Source organism: Sapajus apella, unplaced genomic scaffold (genome assembly GCF_009761245.1).
Source record: "Sapajus apella isolate SASKATOON/1434 unplaced genomic scaffold, GSC_monkey_1.0 scaffold48, whole genome shotgun sequence".
NCBI classification, from domain to species: domain Eukaryota; kingdom Metazoa; phylum Chordata; class Mammalia; order Primates; family Cebidae; genus Sapajus; species Sapajus apella.
The window spans coordinates 983845-1003474 of record NW_022436988.1 but is presented as its reverse complement, the minus strand read 5'-3'; the positions used below and the strand labels follow the sequence as shown (position 1 = coordinate 1003474).

General features: G+C 50.5%; 1 protein-coding gene across 2 annotated transcripts in view; it reads right to left on the bottom strand.

Moving 5' to 3' along the window:
- The window catches only part of LOC116525468 (coiled-coil domain-containing protein 57), a 45838-nt gene that overhangs the window by 25348 nt on the left and 860 nt on the right, over positions 1–19630 (bottom strand). For both annotated transcript variants that reach the window (XM_032241227.1, XM_032241226.1), the window contains exons 2-6: positions 6106–6520; positions 4541–4649; positions 1669–1770; positions 443–600; positions 214–288 (exon numbers count right to left, since the gene is read on the bottom strand). In XM_032241227.1, coding sequence (XP_032097118.1) covers positions 214–288; positions 443–600; positions 1669–1770; positions 4541–4649; positions 6106–6512 — 851 coding nt within the window. In that variant the 5' untranslated portion in view covers positions 6513–6520. The remainder of the gene's footprint in view (positions 1–213; positions 289–442; positions 601–1668; positions 1771–4540; positions 4650–6105; positions 6521–19630) is intronic.

Here is a 19630-nt window from a genome sequence, read left to right as displayed (position 1 = left end):
ACCCTTCGCTCCCTCGAAAATCAGGACAGTGGTTCCCAGGCCCGACCCCCAGAGTGGGACCCTTCGCTCCCTCGAAAATCAGGACAGCAGTTCCCAGGCCTGAATCCCCGAGTGGGACCCTTCACTCCCTGGGCCATCAGCACAGTGGCTCCACTTCCCTCCTCACCCGGGGCCACTGACACGCTGCATGATGTTGGGAGGCTAACCACTCACTTCCTCTTAAATATTTCCTCTTCTTTCTTGTTGGTTAGCTGCACAGAGTGAAGTTTGTCCTCTAGGTCCTTTATCCTGAAAAGAAATAAATATTGGTGGAAGAAGCAGATGAAATGAAAGCAAAGCCCAGCCTGGAATGAGCAGAAAAGGCACAACCTCCCAGACTCCAGTCCAGGCCTGCGACACTGCCACAGAGCGCATCTCAGGAGGAGATAAAGGACTCACGCACCGGGCGTCACTCACAGCCTCGAGGTCCTGGAGCTCCCGGGCGCGGCTCTGGAGCTCCCTCTCCAGCTCCGCGTTGGTGGTCTCTGCTCTCTGCAGACTCTCTGCAGCCTTCGCCCCGGCTTCCTTCAGAGCCTCCAGCTCTTTGTGCAGTAGTTTAACCTTTGAATGATAAAAAACAGTTCAAAATGCAGCAATAATTGGAAGACACCAGGGCATTAGGGGTACCTACTGCCATTTTATCAGGATTGAGAGAGAGAAGAAAAAAATTCAGGCAGCAGTAAAACGGTGAGAATCTACTAAAACAACTCACATGAGACTCAATGACCATTTTTTTTTTTTGGAGACAGTCTTGCTCTGTCGCCCAGGCTGGAGAGCAGTGGTACGATCTCGGCTCAATGCAACCTCCGCCTCCCAGGTCAAGTGATTCTCCTGCCTCAGCCTCTTGATTAGCTGGGATTAAAGGTACCCACCACCACCCCCAGACAATTTTTGTATTTTCAGTAGAGATGGAGTTTCCCCATGTTGGTCTTGAATTCCTGACCTCAGGTGATCCACAGGCCTCAGCTTCCCAATGTGTTGAGATTATAGGCATGAGCCACGATGCCTGGCCTTCAATGACCCTCCGACAGCACTCAGCACCCCACCAAAATCAGTCCCATTAGGGTGCCCCATACATGTCCAAGCCCAATAGACCAATTTAACTGTATTTTTGTTTCTTAGCACATAATTTGCATGTTATTTAAATAAGAAAATTAAACGTAAGCCACTGGAGTCCCAGCTGCACCCTGAACTCTTCAGTACCTCCCCGGGCTTGTTTCCCAGCCTGTAAGCTATGGGCAGTGACGATGGCTGCTGCGCCCAAGTCCGCTGGTGTGAGGACCGGGCTGCGCCCTGCATGAGCAGGCACCGAGACTCAGCTCTTGCTTTTCCTGCTGATGTGCGTATTGTGATGCCCACCACGGGCAGGTGTTCAGGGCTGTGACCAACTCACACAGCAGTTGGAGGCGAAAGTGAACTGGCACCCAATGTCCACCTTTGATGGGAGTGCCCACCCTGCCATGGGGCACAGGGCATCCACATGGCCCACCTGCTTGCTGGTCTCGAACTCCTGGGCCCACGGGATCCTCCTGCCTTGGCCTCCCAAAGTGCTGGGATGACAGGTGTGGCCACCACACTTGGCCAAGGAAAAACTGAAAAACTTCAAAACCCAAGGGTGCCCCCAGTTACCTTGAGCTCCTGGGACAAGGCTGTGTTGCTCATGTTGTCAGCCTGCAGACGGAATTCGTGCTCCCTCTTCTGCATTTTCGATTCAAACTCCAGCAGCAGTTCCTGGAACAAACAGGTTTCATGGTGAAAGAACAGTGGGAACCCAGCAAAGACCCTCCCCTCCATGTCCTAGGAGGTGGGATCCAGAGGTGAGCAGGACACAGTGGTCAACAGAGAAGGACCATACACACTGTCAAGGAGAGAAGCTGGGGTCAGTGACACCAATAACAGCACTCTAAGAGGCTGGGGCAGGAGGATTGCTTGAGCCCAGAAGTTCAAGACCAGCCTGGGCAACATAGTGAGACCCTGTCTCTACAAAAAAAAAAAAAAAAAAAAAAAAAAGGAGAGGAAAAAGAAATCCTCATCTCTATTGAGTCAATTCTACCTCTAACAATAATAAACACAAAGATCTTTTGAAACAAGAGACAAGAAATCAGACCAAAGGAAGCCATGAAACTGACAAGCATCTAAGACCCCAGCTTAGTAACTAAAAGGCGGAGATGCGAGGAGCAGCAGAACAGGGCTTCCCAACAGCCAGTGCCAGCATCCCAGAGCCCACACGGGATCAGACTGCCCAAAGCCACACTAGATATGTGCCGCCAAACTTGCCCACAGTAACCAATGCTGCTAAGTTAAAACAGGTATTTCCTTCCTTCCAGAGACAAGGCTACTATCTGAACACGATAAAAAAAAAAAAATCCATGTTCCCCACATCTGAGAGGGCTCTCCCTGAACAAACCCTGCCGAGTCTGAGAAGCTCGGCGAGGACAGCCTAAGAAGTCAGCCAGAGTCACGGCCCAGCCAGAAACCCTGACAAGAATGGCTGTGTCCCACCGGCTACAACAGCCTCAAATTGTCACTGTCCCCAAATGCGGCTGAGAGCTCCCCCCCTGCTAGGCAGGACCACCCACAGCTGGATCCTCCTCAAACTCCTTTTTTTTTTTTTTGAGACGGAGTTTCACTCTTGTTGCCCAGGCTGGAGTGCAATGGCGCGATCTCGGCTCACCGCAACCTCCGCTTCCTGAGTTCAGGCAATTCTCCTGCCTCAGCCTCCTGAGTAGCTGGGACTACAGACACGCGCCACCATGCCCAGCTAATTTTTTTGTAGTTTTATAGTAGAGACGGGGTTTCACCATGTTGACCAGGATGGTCTCGATCTCTTGACCTTGTGATCCACCCGCCTCGGCCTCCCAAAGTGCTGGGATTACAGGCTTGAGCCACCGCGCCCGGCCTCAAACTCCTTTTTTGAAAGTGATCTGGAGCCACTTGAGAAAGCCTCATTACTTACAAAAGTCATCATTGGTCTCTTCTTGACCACCGATTTTAGATGCTGGCTTCATGCCTAAAGAACTCTGGCTGTTCCGAAAGTCAAGTCCACCCGTAATCGACAAAGCTCCTTGGTCCCTGAGAATTCCAAGAGAAAGTCCTCTCCAGGCCCTTTCAGAAGCAGCCTCAGGGACCTGTGAACAAGGGGAGTTGCTTCCAGGCACAAGTGGACAGCAAGTCCACACAAGAGGCCATCATGACATGAGCGTGGCCTTCTTCTCTGCTGACGTGAGTGTGGCAAATTCTCAACACAACCAAACTCCTAACATCTGACAGGACAAGAGAGGAGACCCTGTCACACCTGCACAAAGCCCTTCAACACTGCTGCACCTGCACAGAGGCAGCCCCTCATGACACCTGCAGAGTCACAACCCCCCGTGACTCCTGCACCTGCACAGACACAGCCCCTCGTGACTCCTGCACCTGCCGAGACGCAGGCCCACGTCATACCTGCACCTGCACAGACACAGCCCCTCATCAGACCTGTACACGCAGAGACACAACCCCTTGTCACGTGCTCACAGTGGCAGCATCTCTGAATGTGGTCTCTGGATATAAATCTATTGGATGTCCTACAAAACCCCAGCACAGCTGAGTCTCTCGGAGGTGTAGGGTTAGTTTCAAGAACCCCCAAGGAGAAATTTGGTGACCGCCAATTGTCAGTTGAAGCACCTGTTTTCAAACTTACCATAATTGGAATTCCAAATTCTTTTCTACAGTAAATACCTCATGTTTTTAAAATTATACGTTTTCTAAAAATTTCATCATTTCTGAGGTATGCAGGTTAATTTCCTGTGGCAAACGACTGGGCTACCGGCAGCCCACACAGTTGGTAAAATATTGTCTTAGGGAATGTCTGCAAGGGCGCTTCCCGAAGACATCAGTGTTTGAATTCACAGATGAAGAAAAGATGATCCTTCCTCCCCAGTGTGGATGGGCACCATCCAATCCACTGAGGGCCTGAATGGAACAAAACGTAAGGAAGGGTGAATTCGCTCTCCTTGCTTGAGCTAAGACATTCACCTTCTCCTGCCCTCGGACATCACAGTCCTGAGTCTTGGGCCTTCAGAACTGGACCAGGACTCACATCAGTGGCTCCCTCATGCTCAGGGCTTTGAACCTGTGCTGAATTACACCACCAGCTTCCCAGGTTCTCCAGCTTGCAGAGGGCAAACTGTGGGACTTCATGGCTGCCATAACTGCATGAGTCAATTCCTACAATTTATCTCCTACACATCTACGCGTCTCCTATTGCTTGTTTCCCTGGAGAACCCTGACTAACCCATGAGGAAAGGAAACACTGAGAGTGGCTGCATGTAGACATCCCATCCTGTTTCCCTGCAGCCCATCCCAGAGTGGCATCTGCCCCAGTGACCCCACTTTACTCCCAAGGAGAATGCAGGCAATGAACCCAATGGTTGTCTTTTCCCCAACCCTGTATGATTTCAGTTTCACAGTGGGCAGGCGGGGAAAGCACCCAAAAAGGGCCGACCCCCAGAGGCTGTACCTGTCTCTGCAGAGCAAGCTCACTGTCGAGCTCCTCAAGCTTTCTCTCCAGCCTCCATTTGAGATTTTCATATTGTTCCCGGTGGTGGTCAATCTCACCATTCTTGTCACTATGGTAATAAAACAGCATTAAGAAAAGCCATACTAAATATTTACCAAAGGTATACACATTTCGAAGCAGTGTGCGCGGGAGGCTCTATTTGGGTCCTGGAGATGACACAACAGACTACCTGCAGTGGCTTTCACTTGGACATTCCACCACATCATCTTCTGTAAGAAATGACCTTCTATGACAAGAACAGTTTACTCCTGTGGCGTTAAAAAGTGCTTTAAAAAGCTGCTTACAGCCAGGCGTGATGGCGCACACCTGTAATCTGAGCACTTTGCAAGGCTGAGGCCAGTGGATAGCCTGAGGTCAGGAGTTCAAGGCCAGCTTGGGCAACATGGCAAAACCCTGTCTCTAGTAAAAATACAAAAAGGGGGAAAAAAAAAGGCCGGCTGTGGTTGGTGGCTCACGCCTGTAATCCCAGCACTTTGGGAGGATGAGGCGGGTGGATCATAAGGTGAGGAGTTCAAGACAAGCCTGGCCAAGATGGTGAAACCCTGTCTCTACTAAAATTACAAAAATTAACCTGGTATGGTAGTAGGTGCCTGTTAACCCAGCTACTTGGGAGGCTGAGGCAAGAGAATTGCTTCAACCCGGGCGGCAGAGATTGCAGTGAGCCAAGATCGTGCCACTGCACTCCAGCCTGGGTGACAAAGTAAGACTCTGTCTCAAAAAAAAATTAGCTGGCCATGGCGGCAGGCACCTGTAGTCCCATGTACTCCAGAAGCTGAGGCGGGAGAATCACTTGAACCCGGGAGATGGAGGTTGCAGTGAGCCAAGGTCGTGCCACTGCACTCCAGCCTGGGTGACACGGCAAGACTCCAACTCAAAAAAAAAAAAAAAAAAAAAATGCTGCTTATGTTAGAAGAATATATAAATCATGAAAAAATATCCAGGATCCTGTGAAGTGCAAACAGAGCATGCAGCCGGCTCCTCTCCTGATGTCTGTACACATGCACCACACAGGGAAGGGCATCTAACAGCTAACGTGCTATGATGAATATGCAGTGCTTCCAAAGCTGGGGGATGGAAGAGCTTGTCAGAGAATGCTCCCTCCCTTCCTACCTGTCTCCTCAAACTCTCCACAGCACGGCTGGATGAGTGGAGCTGAGGGGATACCAGGCATGTGGGTGAGTTCCAGGGGTCCCACCACAGGCTTCATTTAATTAATGAAATAAATTCCAAATATTTAAAATAAACTCCATTAATTTCAGAGTTGTATCAGAACACCAAAAAAGACAGCCAGGGCATTCCTGGATCCATGGGATTCACATTCACTCAACAAACAGGTGTTCAGAGGCCATGAGGCACTCTGCCACTCAGACCAGCTCCCGTGTCCTGGAATCAGCAGCGGGAGGAGGGCAGTGAGATTGGACAGCATTCGGGCAGCTCGGCGGAGCAGGAGGCCTGCGGGGGCCTCCGCCAGGCGCTGCACAGGAGGCGCGTCTGTCATGGCTCACCTGTGGACGCGCTCCAGCTCCAGGCGATGCTCCTGCCATGCCAGCTGCTGCTGCTGCTGCAGCTCCTCCACCTTCCTGGCCTCTCTGGCTAGCGCCTGCCTCAGCTTAGCTGCCTCTATCTTGAGCTCGCTCACCTCCGCCCGCCGGGCCTCCTCCCACTCCCTGGCCTGGGCGAAGGCGGCGTCATAGCGCTCCAGCTCAAGGTCCCGCTCCTCCAGCACCTGCAGGTTGTAGACGAAGTCCTCCTGCAGGCACCGCAGTTTCCCCTGAGCCTCCTGCAGCTGGCTCTGTGTGTCCTGCAGAGCCGCCTCCTGCAGCCTGGTGTGGCGGGCCTGCAGCGCCCTCCATTCCTCCTCCTTTCGAAGCAGTAGCTCGTTCAGGGCCGGCGCCGAGCCCAGCGGCAGCATGGTGGCCACTGCAATGAAGGCAGGTACAGGTACTCGGTTAGGGGCCCTAACTTTCCTTCCACAATACCCACCTCCCATTCCCTATCAACAGTCACCATGGCTGGATATGGCGGCTCACACCTGTAATCCCAGCATTTTCAGAGGCCAAGGTGGGCAGATCACCTGAGGTCAGGAGTTCAAGACCAGCCTAACACACAGCAAAAACTTGTCTCTACTAAAAATACAAAAATAAGGCTTGCGGTGGCTCACACCTGTAATCCCAGCACTTTGGGAGGCCGAGGCAGGTGGATCACGAAGTCAGGAGACCGAGACCATCCTGGCTAACATGGTGAAACCCCGTCTCTACTAAAAATACAAAAAAATTAGCCGGGTATGGTGGCACATGCCTGTAGTCCCAGCTACTTGGGAGGCTGAGGCATGAGAATCACTTGAACCCGGGAGGTGGAGGTTGCAGTGAGCCGAGATTGCACCACTGCACTCCAGCCTGGATGACAGAGTGATACTGCATCTCAAAAAACAAAACAACAGCAGCAAAAAAATTAGCCAGGTGTGGTGGTACGCACCTGTAATCCCAGCTACTTGGGAGGCTGAGGCAGAACTGCTTGAACCTGGGAGACGGAGGTTGCAGTGAGCTGAGATCATGCCACTGCACTTAGCCTGGAAGGTAGATCACCTGAGGTCAGGAGTTCAAGACCAGCCCAGCCAACATGGTGTAACCCCATCTCTACTAAAAATATAAATTAGCGGGGTGTGGTGGTGGGCGCCTGTAGTCCCAGCTGCTTGGGAGGCTGAACCAGGAGGATCACTCGAATCCAGAAGGCAGAGGTTACAGTGAGCCAAGATCGTGCTGCTGCACTCCAGCCAGGGCAACAGTAAGACTCTGTTTCCAAAAATTAAAAAAAAATTTTAATATATATTTTACTGCACTTTAGGTTCTGGGGTACATGTGCAGACCATGCAGAACTGTTGCATAGGTACATACATGGCAGTGTGGTTTGTTGCAAAATTTTTTTAAAAAAAGAAATCCAGGCCAGGCACGGGGGCTCACACCTGTAATCCCAGCCCTTTGGGAGGCCGAGGCAGGCGGATCACGAGGTCAAGAGATCGAGACCATCCTGGCCAACATGGTGAAACCCCGTGTCTGCTAAAAATACAAAAATTAGCCGGGTGTGGTGGCACATGCCTGTAGTCCCAGATACTCAGGAGGCTGAGGTGGAAGGATCACTTGAACCCGGGAGGCGGAGGTTACAGTGAGCTAAGACTGTGCCACTGCACTCCAGCCTGGCAACAGAGCAAGACTCCGTCTCAGAAAAAAAAAAAAAAAAAAAAAAAAAAAAAGAAATCCAGAGGAAATAGAGGAAGGAAAGATGGGAAACATGGTTTGCCCAGCTACAAGAGCTAGGTTCTATAAAATAGCTTTAATGCAGCACTCTGTCCATTTCACAGCTGAGAAAACTAGGGCTGCTAAGTGACTACATGAGGACTGAAACCCACATCAGTCCCTCAGAGCCAGCTTCCTACCCAGCGCCCTACTCCTGGAAGATTCAACACCTGAGACAGTTAGGATCTTTATCCCTGCCCAAATCTTGTGTAGAATTATACTCCCCATCACTGGAGGTGGGGCCTGGTAGAGGTGTTTGGATGGTGCGGGCAGACGCCTCATGGCTGGGTGCTGCCTTGGTGATGGTGAGTTCTGGTCATTTAAAAGTGGGTGGCACCTCTCCACCACTCACGCGCCCTCTCTTGCTTTGTGCCTGCTCCCCCTTCACCTTCTGGGAGTAAAAGTTTCCTGAGGCCTCCGAAGAAGCTGGTGCCAGTGCTATGCTTCCTGTACAGCCAGTAGAACCGTGAGCCAATTAAAACTCCTTTATTTATTTATTTTTAAAATCATAATTAAATACTATTCTTTTTTTTCCACACTGTATATTTACTTATTTTGAGATGGAATTTCACTCTTGTTGCCCAGGCTTGAGGGCAATGGAGCGATCTCAGCTCACCGCAACCTCCGCCTGCCAGGTTCAAGCAATTCTCCTGCCTCAGCCTCCTGAGTATCTGGGATTATAGGTGTGCACCACCACACCTGGCTAATTTTTGTATTTTTAGTAGAGACGGGATTTCACTATGTTGGTCAGGCTGATCGAACTCCTGACCTCGTGATCCGCCCGCCTCAGCCTCCCAAAGTGCTGGGATTACAGGGGTGAGCCACAGCGCCCGGCCTAAATCTCCTTTCTTTTTAAATGACCCAGCGTCAGGTATTTCTTTCTAGCAACGTAAGAATGGTCTAACATACCATGCAAAAGTAGATTCCTTTGTTCTTTTATTTTGTTCATCATGGACTAGTATTTTGGTAAAACCATAAAAATAAAGTGCTAGAAAAAGTAAAATTTAAAAACAAAGATCACAAAAAGCAACAGGCTGGGCACAGTAGCTGTAGCTCTCACCTGTAATCCCAACACTTTGGGAGGCTGAGGTGGGAGGATCACTTGAACTCGGGAGTTCCACGCTGCAGTGAGTGGTCTCCTGAAAAAGAGTTTCTTCTGGCTGCTCCTGGCTGCCCCCAACCCTTTAGGGGTCCAAGTATGAGCTCCATTTGGACACAAAAATCCCCTGCAGCTCTTCTCTGGTGTCCACACAGGGGCACTGCATGGCCTCAAAGAGCCACATCCAGTTGGGGGACAGGAACAAACTTGTGGCCTGGTGGGTCATGGCCCAGGTGCTTCTGCCAGAGCAGAAAGAAGCCCCCACCTGTCTCAGGGCACTCTCCATCTCAGGACACAGCAATGGTTGTGCAAAGTCCCAACTCCCAGGGGGAGCGAGCACAAGGGCAGAGCCAGGCTGAGCACCAGCCGTGATGAAGCACAAGGAAGTGGGTAAGGGGCTGCAAGACGCGTGGGCCCCCCCAGAAAGGGCTGGTCAGAAGGACACACCCACTGGGGGTACCAGGGCTCCCTGGGGGTCCTGAGACAGCACTTCTCCAATGTGGCTCCGGAGCAAAGACAGCCTCACTCCATTCTACACACCTCCTGTGATGCAGGTGCCCTCCCCGACCCTGCCCAGTCCTGCTGAGCACCCTAGGCCCATCACGCTACCTCAGCCTGGCTCCTCCAAGCTGCTGTGTGCCCACCCATTGCCAGAGCTAACAGGGGCCCTGCCGACCATCTCAGTGCTCCTCCACACTTCTGTTCCTCATCTCCCTCAGTTCCTACAGCAGCCCCATCGTCCAGCCCATGGAGCAAGCCTTGATTTTTCGCTGTCTCCCGCCCCCTTGCCCATACCTTGGCCAACACCATGTCTTACTGCAAGAGACCTGAACTGGCCTCTTTGCTGTTCATTCCCACTTTTTTGGCTGCCAAAGGAATCTTTTCAAAAATGCTGAACCAGGCTTGCTGTTCCACTGAGGACACCTGGACCCCAGGCTCCTGCCTGCTGCTGCCACATGCCCTTAGAGCCTGGGGTGGGCTGTAGGTGCCCCTCTGCCTGCAAGGCCCCTCCTAACCACAGGGCAGGCTCCTCCAGCTACTGGGACCTCAACCCAAACATCACTGCAGGAAGGCGTTCCTAACCCCCATCTCACACTGGCACAGCGCCATCGCCCCAGTGTCGGGTGTAGGAAGTCCCACTGTCTGGTACAGTCTTGGAGACCGAAACATTTCGTACATGTAGGCCACCCACAGAGCTGTGCACACAGGGAAAGAAGCAGAATATTAGCAAATACACACTAAATGATGCAACATCACTATGATCTTTGATGACTCAGAACCCTTTGCACAATGCCCCTGAGTCATGGCAACGGTTCTCTGCAGAGTCTCAGGTCTATGAGGTCTCTGGGCCTCTTCTCCTCTGAGGACTGCCTGAGGCACCATCCTATATCAGGTCCTCTGCCACTGGGCTCGACTCTTTAACTCATCGGTCATAGCCACCCATAGGGGTTACTCTTCTGAGAATCTGTTCCCTTTTCTTTTTTTTTTTTAAGAGACAGGGTCTTGCTATGTTGCCCAGGCTGGAGTGCAGTGGCCATTCACAGGCGCAATCCCACTACTGATCAGCACGGGAGTTTTGACCTGCTCCGTTTCTGACCTGGGCCGGTTCACCCCTCCTTAAGCAACCTGGTGGTCCTCCACTATTGGGAGGTCACCATATTGACGCCGAACTTAGTGCAGACACCCAAACGGCATAGCACACTACAGCCCAGAACTCCTGGACTCAAGAGATCCTCCTGCCTCAGCCTCCTGAGTAGCTGGGACTATAGGCACGCACCACCGTGCCCGGCAGTCTTCTGAGGATCTGATCACAATATCTTATTTGGCCTCAAACCTGCCCAAGACTCCTGGCCATTTTCAAAATAAAGTCTGATCTCAGATTTTGAGTCTCGGCACAGTATGAGAAGACAGACCAAGGATGGGGTCAAGCCTATGTGGCTCCAGCGGCTCCTTGCAGCCTTTATTTGCCAGTTCCTGCACACCTGCTATTCCAGACCCAAACAGTCTGCCTCCCCTCATTGGTGAGGTTCCTTCACACTAGGTCTCAGGACTCAGCAGGTCACCCCGTTTTCAAAAGCTTCAGGCAGCCAGGCCAGGCAGATGGCATGCATTGCCCCCTCTATGTGAGATGCATACTCCCAGGGCTCTGTGCTCCGCACAGAAGAGCAGCCTGATAAATCCACACATCAAGTGACTTGGCCCACCACCCAGTGATGGGCCCCACTTCTCCACTGCTTTGTGGGTCACACGCAGGACCCACGGTAAGCCCCACACACCAAGGCCCTGTAAGTCGGCCGGCATGGTGCGCCTTTCCTTCTGACCTCATCACAGAACATCCTGCCCTGCCTCCATACAAATCCCATCTCCAGATGATCCCCAAAGCCCCAAGGCTGAGATTAATTGGCTTTAAACAGCACGGATTCAGCATCTGGATGCAATCTGCCTGTCAGCCAGCAGGCGTCCCTAACAAGCACCTAGTTTCAATAAGGAACACAGGAAGCTTCAAGGTTGGAGAGCAGCAGGAGAAGCCTCCTGGGAGGGAGGGACCCACTGCCAAGCAGGCGCTCTGTGTTCACCCTCTTCCAAGAGAACCGGTGGGGTTGGGAGGCCAGCTCCGAGCAGGCACTGGAACAGCACAAGTGGGCAACTCATCACTTTGATTTTCTCATTTTAAAAATACTGAGCTGATTTAATGTTGTAGGTTTGCCTGTTGTGGTATCACGACACATGGTTTTCTTGCACAGTTCCTGGCTAGTAACTCCCATCTCCCTGTCAGTCTTTTGTTACAATGTTGGGTGTGTCAGGCCTCAGAAAACAGAATCTGTCCCAGGTCTTCACTCTCATCTGACTTTCCACTGTAGGTTATAAGACCCTCCCCAGAGCTTCCGCCTTCTACCCTGGGGGAATGAATGCTGTCTTCAGGAAGCCTCTCTAAAAACCCATAGAACAGGGTTTGGAGAGGTTCCTGGGGAGTGGTGGGTGGGGTGGGGGTCCTCCAGGAAGCTCCACGCCCCTTCTCCCATATCTTGCCCTACGAATCTTCTCATCTGTAGCCTCTGTAATACCCCTTATAATAAACTGTTAAATGTATGTGTTTCCTTGGGTTCTGTGAGTCACCTCAGCAAATCAATCCAACCCAAAGAGGGGGTTGTGGGAACCCCAACTTGAACCCAGTGGTCAGTCAGAAGTTCCGGAGGCCAGGACTCGAGGCTGGTGTCAGAAGCAGGGCAGTCTTTGAAACCACCACTGCGAAATTATAACTGAGGCAATGAAAGAGATCTGACCTAACCAATTCCATCTTGCTTCAAACCTCCAAGCTCTCCTTGTTCATTCCTGGGTGCAGGTCAAACTAAGTTTGGGAGGAACTTAGTTTATAGTTTAAAACAAAGACAGTAACACCCTTTTCCCAAAACAAACCCCCTTTTTGCCTTGGGACTAGACTGCCTTTGTAGGACAACAAAATAGCCAAAAGATTAGAAATTATGGTTTAGGGCCAGATGCGGTGGCTGGCCCCTGTTGTCCCAGAACTTTGGGAAGGTGAGGCAGGGTCACGTGACCCCAGGAATTCGAGACCACCCTGGGCAACATGGCAAAACCCTGTCTCTACCAAAAATACAAAAATTAACCAGGGTGTGATGGTGTACACCTGTAGTCTCAGCCACCAGGAAGGCTGAGATGGAAGGACTGCTTGAGCCTGTGAGGCTGAGGCTGCAGTGAGCCATGATAATGCCACTGCACTCCAGCCTAGGTGACAGAGTGAGACCCTGTCTCAAAAAAAAGAAAGAAATTATGGTTTAGGAGTCATGTAGCTATAGGCTACAAGATTCTGACCTTCCACAAATTGTTCGTGGGGATAACATCGCTATGGCAAAACCTCAGGTCAAGCTGTGCTTGAGACATTTTGCAGACCCTGTGCTGGATGGATCATCCAGCACCACCCAGATTGACAAACTGGCTCATCTGATCTTGTGGCCCCCACAAGGAACTGACTCGAGGACAGCTTCAACTCCCTACCCTTTCTTCTCCAACTCACTGGCCTCCTACATATCAAGTTGTCTTTAAAAACTCTGATCCCTAAATTCTCGGGAAGACTGATTTGAGTCATAATAAAACTGTTCTCGTTGGCCGGGCGCGGTGGCTCAAGCCTGTAATCCCAGCACTTTGGGAGGCCGAGGCGGGTGGATCACGAGGTCAAGAGATCGAGACCATCCTGGTCAACATGGTGAAACCCCGTCTCTACTAAAAATACAAAAAATTAGCTGGGCATGGTGGTGCGTGCCTGTAATCCCAGCTACTCGGGAGGCTGAGGCAGGAGAATTGCCTGAACCCAGGAGGCGGAGGTTGCGGTGAGCCGAGATTGCGCCATTGCACTCCAGCCTGGGTAACATGAGTGAAACTCCGTCTCAAAAAAAAAAACAACAAAAAAAAACTGTTCTCTGCACAGCCGGCTCCGTATGACTCGCTCTCTCTGTGGTAATTCCCATAGAGAGAGCTGATGAATGAGCTCTGCCTAGGCAGGGGGCAAGATGACCCCATTGTGTGGTTACATCTTGGGAACTGAGCCCTCACCCTGTGGCCTGACTCTCTCCAGGCAGGCAGGGTGAAGGACACTCACATGGTGGTGAGAAACTCCCTCCTCCACCACATTTGGTCACAGAAGTCTTCCTCTGTGCTGACTGTTGTGCTGTGAGGGTAGAGGAAAAACAGTTTCGGTTTTCCCAAAATACCTGTGAAGTCTGAAAAGCACTTGGAAATCTCTGGGTTTAGGAAGATGAAAATAACTCTTCACGAAAGCCACGGTTACCCATGCACCGACAGCTTGCAGGCCCCAAAGCAACTTACAAGACAGCAGAGGCCCCATCTCAAAGATATACCTCAGCAGGGTGCGGTGGCTCACGCCTGTAATCCCAAAACTTCGGGGCAGCCAAAGCAGGCGGATCACATGAGGTCAGGAGTTTAAGGCCAGCCTGGCCAATATGGTGAAACCCCATTTCTACTTAAAAATACAAAAATTAGCCCGGCATGGTGGTGGACACCAGTAATCCCAGCTACTCGGGAGGCTGAGGCAGGAGAATCACTTGAACCTGGAAGGCGGAGGTTGCAGTGAGCCAAGACTGTACCGCTGCACTCCAGCCTGGGCGACAAGAGCAAAACTTCATCTGAAAGGAAAAAAAAAAAGACACATCTCTAGCGAAAAAACAAAGACAGTCATCAGTGATGGCTCAAGTGTGCGCTGGTGTTAAAGATGATGATGCCACAAACACAGTGGAGAGGGGAGCAGCTCCGCAGTGTCGGACTCACGCTCCTGAACCCAACGCTAGTGCGCAGTGGTTGCCCTGAGCACATGGCCCCAGGCCCCTCGGCTGCTAAGGGAGCCACCTGCAGGAGGGTCGGGAGCTGCTGCTTCTCGATAGGGAAGACTGAGAAATCTCAGCAGAGATCACAACATGGCCAGAGACAGCCAGAGCGGGGAGTAGGACCCACGGCCAAGTCCCTCATATCCGCTGGCACCATACTTAAGAAGAGGGGGTTCACGACAAAAAGTGCACCCCAGGGGCCTCTGAAAAGGAGCTCTACAAGAGATGAAGAGAACTCCAAGCTTGATGAGCCCTGCGGAAGGACTGGCCTCGCCCTGGGGGTGCCCCCATCTCTCCAGCAAGCTTGCTACAGTAACTACATCCTGGAGAACAGGGGAAGAGCATGCAGTCATCCCGCCTGTTGCCAAGACTACCAGACCCTCACCCCATGGGCCACGTGGTCCACAGACGCAACAGAGGAATTAATCACACTCTGTTCAGCTGACTAAACACGTAAAGCAATGCTTTTATAATAAACGCTTATTACTTAACTGGAAATACATATATATATATATATTTTTTTTTTGAAATGAAGTTTTGCTGTTTTGGCCCAGGCTGGAGTGCAATGGTGCGATCTTGGCTCACCACAACCTCTGCTTCCTGGTTTCAAGCGATTCTCCTGCCTCAGCCTCCCAAGTAGCTAGGATTACAGGCATACACTACCACACTCGGCTAATTTTGTATTTTTAGTAGTGATGGGGTTTTTCCATGTTGGCCAGGCGGGTCTCGAACTCCTGACCTCAGGTGATCTGCCTGCCTCAACCTCCCAAAGTGCTGGAATTACAGGCATGGGCCATGATGCCTAGCCCAAATATGTATATTTTTATGACCTCCATATATAAATATATTTAATATCCTTAACTTTTTTTTGAGACAGTCTCACTCTGTTGCCCAGTCTGGAGTGCAGGGGCGTGATCTCGGCTCACTGCAGCCTCTGCCACCCAGGTTCAAATAATTCTCTGCCTCAGCCTCCTGGGTAGGTGGGATTACAGGCACCCACCACCACACCCAGCTAATTTTTATATTTTTAGTAGAGACAGAGTTTCGCCATCTTGGCCAGGCTGGTCTTGAAATCCTGACTTCAGGTGATCCACCCGCCTCGGCCTCCCAAAGTGCTGGGATTACAGGTGTGAGCCACTGCATCCGGCCTAATACCCTTAACTTATAAAACACTTTCTGGGACTTGAAGGCAAGTCCAGGGTGGCTCACTCACTCTGTACTCAGAACAGGGGATTCAATCTCAGCACCCTGAGTAGCTGGAACTACAAGCAGGCACCACCATGCCCAGTTAAATTTTTTTTTTTAATTTCTCATAGAGATGGGGGTTCCACTACGTTGCCCAGCTGGTCTTGAACTCCTGGCCTCAAGTGATCTGCTCACCTTTAAATGTACTGAATTTAGCTCTTGTGGCCCCTGTTGGATTCCAGAGAATGCTGCTCAACCCTCTGGGAGGCAAAATTCAGTACATTCAACCTTCTTTTTTTTGAGACAGGGTCTCACTCTGTTGCCCAGGCTGGAGTGCCATGGCACGATCACGCCTCACTGCAGCCTCAAATGCCCATCTAAAAGATATAAGTCAAGCAATCCTTCCCCCTGCTTATAGGTTTGAGCCACTGTGCCCAGCCTCTCATCTACTCTTTAAATGACCCCAAGCTTTTTTTCACTTCCTCCACTGTCTGCCAAAGAGTAGCCACAAACCATTTTTTAAAACTGAAAGAGAGATTGGCAGTAGGTCTTAATTCTATCACTGGCACTTGCTGGGGAAGAGGGGTACCACCACCATGAAGGAACTTTTCTTTGAATCTGCACTTGCCCCCAAAAAATGAGTAAATTTACGGGCCGGGCACGGTGGCTCACACCTGTAATCTCAGCACTTTGGGAGGCCAAGGTGGGTGGATCACGAGGTCAAGAGATGGAGACCATCTTGGCCAACATGGTGAAACCCTGTCTCTACTAAAAATACAAAAATTAGCAGGGTGTGGTGGTGGGTGCCTGTAGTCCCAGCTACTCAGGAGACTGAGGAGGAAGAATCACTTGAGCCTGGGAGGCGGAGGTTGCAGTGAGCCAAGACTGCACCACTGCGCCCCAGCCTGGCAATAGAGCAAGACTTCGTCTCAAAAAAAAAAAAAAAAAAAAAAAAAAGTAAAAAAGTGACTAAATGAGAAATAGAAGTCTTGTAGTTGAGTTTAGATTTTGCGGACTTTTAGAACCACACGTTTCACGTGCCAGAAAACAAAAACTAAAAAACTTAAAATCAGTAAGTAATCAAAATGAAATAGAAACAAGTGAACCTAACATGATTACAAGTGAATAACTTGTAATAAACCCACAGGGTTTTTTTTGTGTATGTGTTTGTTGTTTGTTGAGATGAAATCTCACTCTGTCACCCAAGCTGGAGTGCAGTGGCACAATTATAGCTCACTGCAGCCTCAAACTCCTGGGCTCAGATGGTCCTCCCACCACAGCCTCCAGAGTAGCTGGGACTACAGGCACATGCCAGCATGCCCGGCTCATTTATTTTATAATTTTTTATAGAGATGAGTGCCTTACTTTGTTGGCCAGGCTGGTTTCTAACTTCTCACCTCAAGCGATTTTCCCCGCTCAGCTTCCCAAAGTGCTGGGATTATAGGCATGAGACACTGCACCCAGCCACAGTTTACTATATATACAAACACAGATACGGTTATACTGAAATAGATTTATATGCGTATAGTGTATAGAACCTAGCTGTGTATAGAAAGCCAAGAAGAAATGGCATCCATAGCAATATATCTATCTGACACCAGGATCTTGATTTCTAAACACCACCTTCTTTTTTTTTTTGACATAGAATCTCGCTCTGTAGCTCAGGCTGGAGTGCAGTGGCTCGATCTCAGCTCACTGCAACCTCCACCTCCCATGTCCCGGTTCAAGCAATTCTTCTACTTCAGCCTCCCAAGTAGCTGGGATTATAGGCATGAGCCGCCATGCCCAGCTAATTTTTGTTATTTTTTAGTAGAAACGAGGTTTCACCATGTTGGCCAGTCTGGTCTTGAACTCCTGATCTCATGATCTGCCTGCCTCGGCCTGCCAAAGTGCTGGGATTACAGGCATGAGCCATCCTGCCTGGCCAACACCACCTTCTAAACTAAAAGGAACCAGGGCTCCTTGGAGAAATGACTGATTCTGGGACATGTCAAGGCAAGCACAAGACGAGCCTGAATTCTGTGGTGCCAGAAAGAAAGACAGAGCTCCAGAAGGCTGGAATGGCTACAGAGAGGCCAACATGAAGGGGCTCCTAACACCTCAATCTGGACAATGTGAGCAACAAAATACATGATAGCAATGGATTAGAATCCATAGAATAAAAAGATGTACTAACAAAAATAGGACGGGCAGGGTGGCTCACACCTGTACTCCCAGCACTGTGGGAGGCCGAGGTGGGTGGATCACTTGAGGTCAGGAGTTCAAGATCAGCCTGGCCAAGATGATGAAACCCCATCTCTACTAGAAACACAAAAATTAGCCGGACACAGTGGTGGGTGTCTGTAATCCTACCTACTCAGGAGGCTGAGGCAGGAGAATTAATTGAATCCAGGAGGCAGAGCTTGCAGTGAGCCAAGATCATGCCACTGCACTCCAGCCTTGGGAGGCAGAGTGAGATTCTATCTCAAAAAAAAAAAAAAAAAAAAAAGATATACTAACGAAAATTAACAACTGAATAGAAAAATGATGAGAAGAGATGGTTCTTTCTTACAGGAGAATCCTAACTAATAAATGTAGGAGTAATGGAAACAGAAAAATCATTTAACAAATGGCACACTAACAGTTATTTTCGGGAAACACTCGGCGGTGCTAAAGTCAGTGATAGGAGTATGATTAGAAACAACCTCTTGCAGGGCCTGTGGCTCAGGCCTGTAATCCCAGCACTTTCGGAGGCTGAGGCGGGCAGATCACTTGAGGTCAGCAGTTCAAGACTAGCCTAACCAACATGGTGAAACCCTGTCTTTACTAAAAATACAGGAAAAAAAAAAAAAAAATTAGCTGGACGTGATGGCAGGCGCCAGTAATCCCACCTGCTCAGGAGGCTGAGGCAGAATCGCTTGAACCCAGGAGATGGAGGTTGCAGTGAGCCAGGATCGCGACAGACGCTGAACTCCAGCCTGGTGACTGAGAGAGATTCCGTCTCAAAAAAAAAAAAAGAAACAAGATCTTTATATAGTCACAAAATATTTCCCCACAAGATACTTTATGATACACTTGGTGGACACCACCTCAGCCACAGGGACCTGACTAACACCAACAGCCATGGCCACCCTGTGCCTTCTAAGACACTGGGAAGGACGCAATTGCCCTTTTTGAAGTTTTCTTGCCAAAAATGCATAATATAAAATCAATTAACGAGAAGACATCAGAGAAACCCAAACCAGGGGGCATTTTACAAAATAGGAGACTCATCATCGGACCCTAGACCACAGTAAAGTCATCCATGAGTTAGCCGCTAAGTGAGAATAAATCGTTGTGGGAAGTAGAAACTTTCCTGTCTCGTTAAACAGTAAGTGTGTCAATAACTTTGTTAGGCCCTATCCTATGTAGCTGTTAGACATGCCGTGCTTACTACATTGACTGCAGCACATTCAACGTCCCTGTACTTTCACCAAGACACCCGTGCTGGAGATGCCCACAGGCAGGTCCCAGCTCTCCGTGGCTTTTACCTGTTTAGAGAGTTTTCAGCTGTTAGCCAATTGGGTTTAGTTTCGATCGTGGGGTGTGGCTGCAGCCAAAGGAGATCAGACGCAGGAGTAAGGACAACCCCAAAGGCGTACGGAATACATCCGCGTGCATTCCCGAATTCACTGTGCTCTGCAGACAACACGGTCGGGGAGGGTGCCCTTCCCGCAGTCCGGGAAGTAAGAACCGCGCTGTCCCAGCGCCCACTTTTCTTCGCAGCACCGAGCATCGACTTCCAACAACCCTGGAGGGCAGAGTGGCATCGCACCAACATGAACGCCAACGCCTGCTTGCTGCTGAATGAACTGCGGTTCTGTTCTGCCAGAGGTCAGCATCCTAGGGGCTCATGGAAGGAGGCACGGGGAGTCTCTGTACCCCTTTTGTGCCCCTTTTCTAAGTTGCACATAAAAAAAACTTTTTTTTGAGACGGAGCTTCGCTCTGGTCGCCCAGCTGGAGGGCAGTGGCGCGCTCCCGGCTCAGCACAGCCTCCGCCCCCCAGGCTCGAGCCCCTCCTGCCTCCGCCCCCCAGGCTCGAGCCCCCCCTGCCTCCGCCCCCCAGGCTCGAGCCCC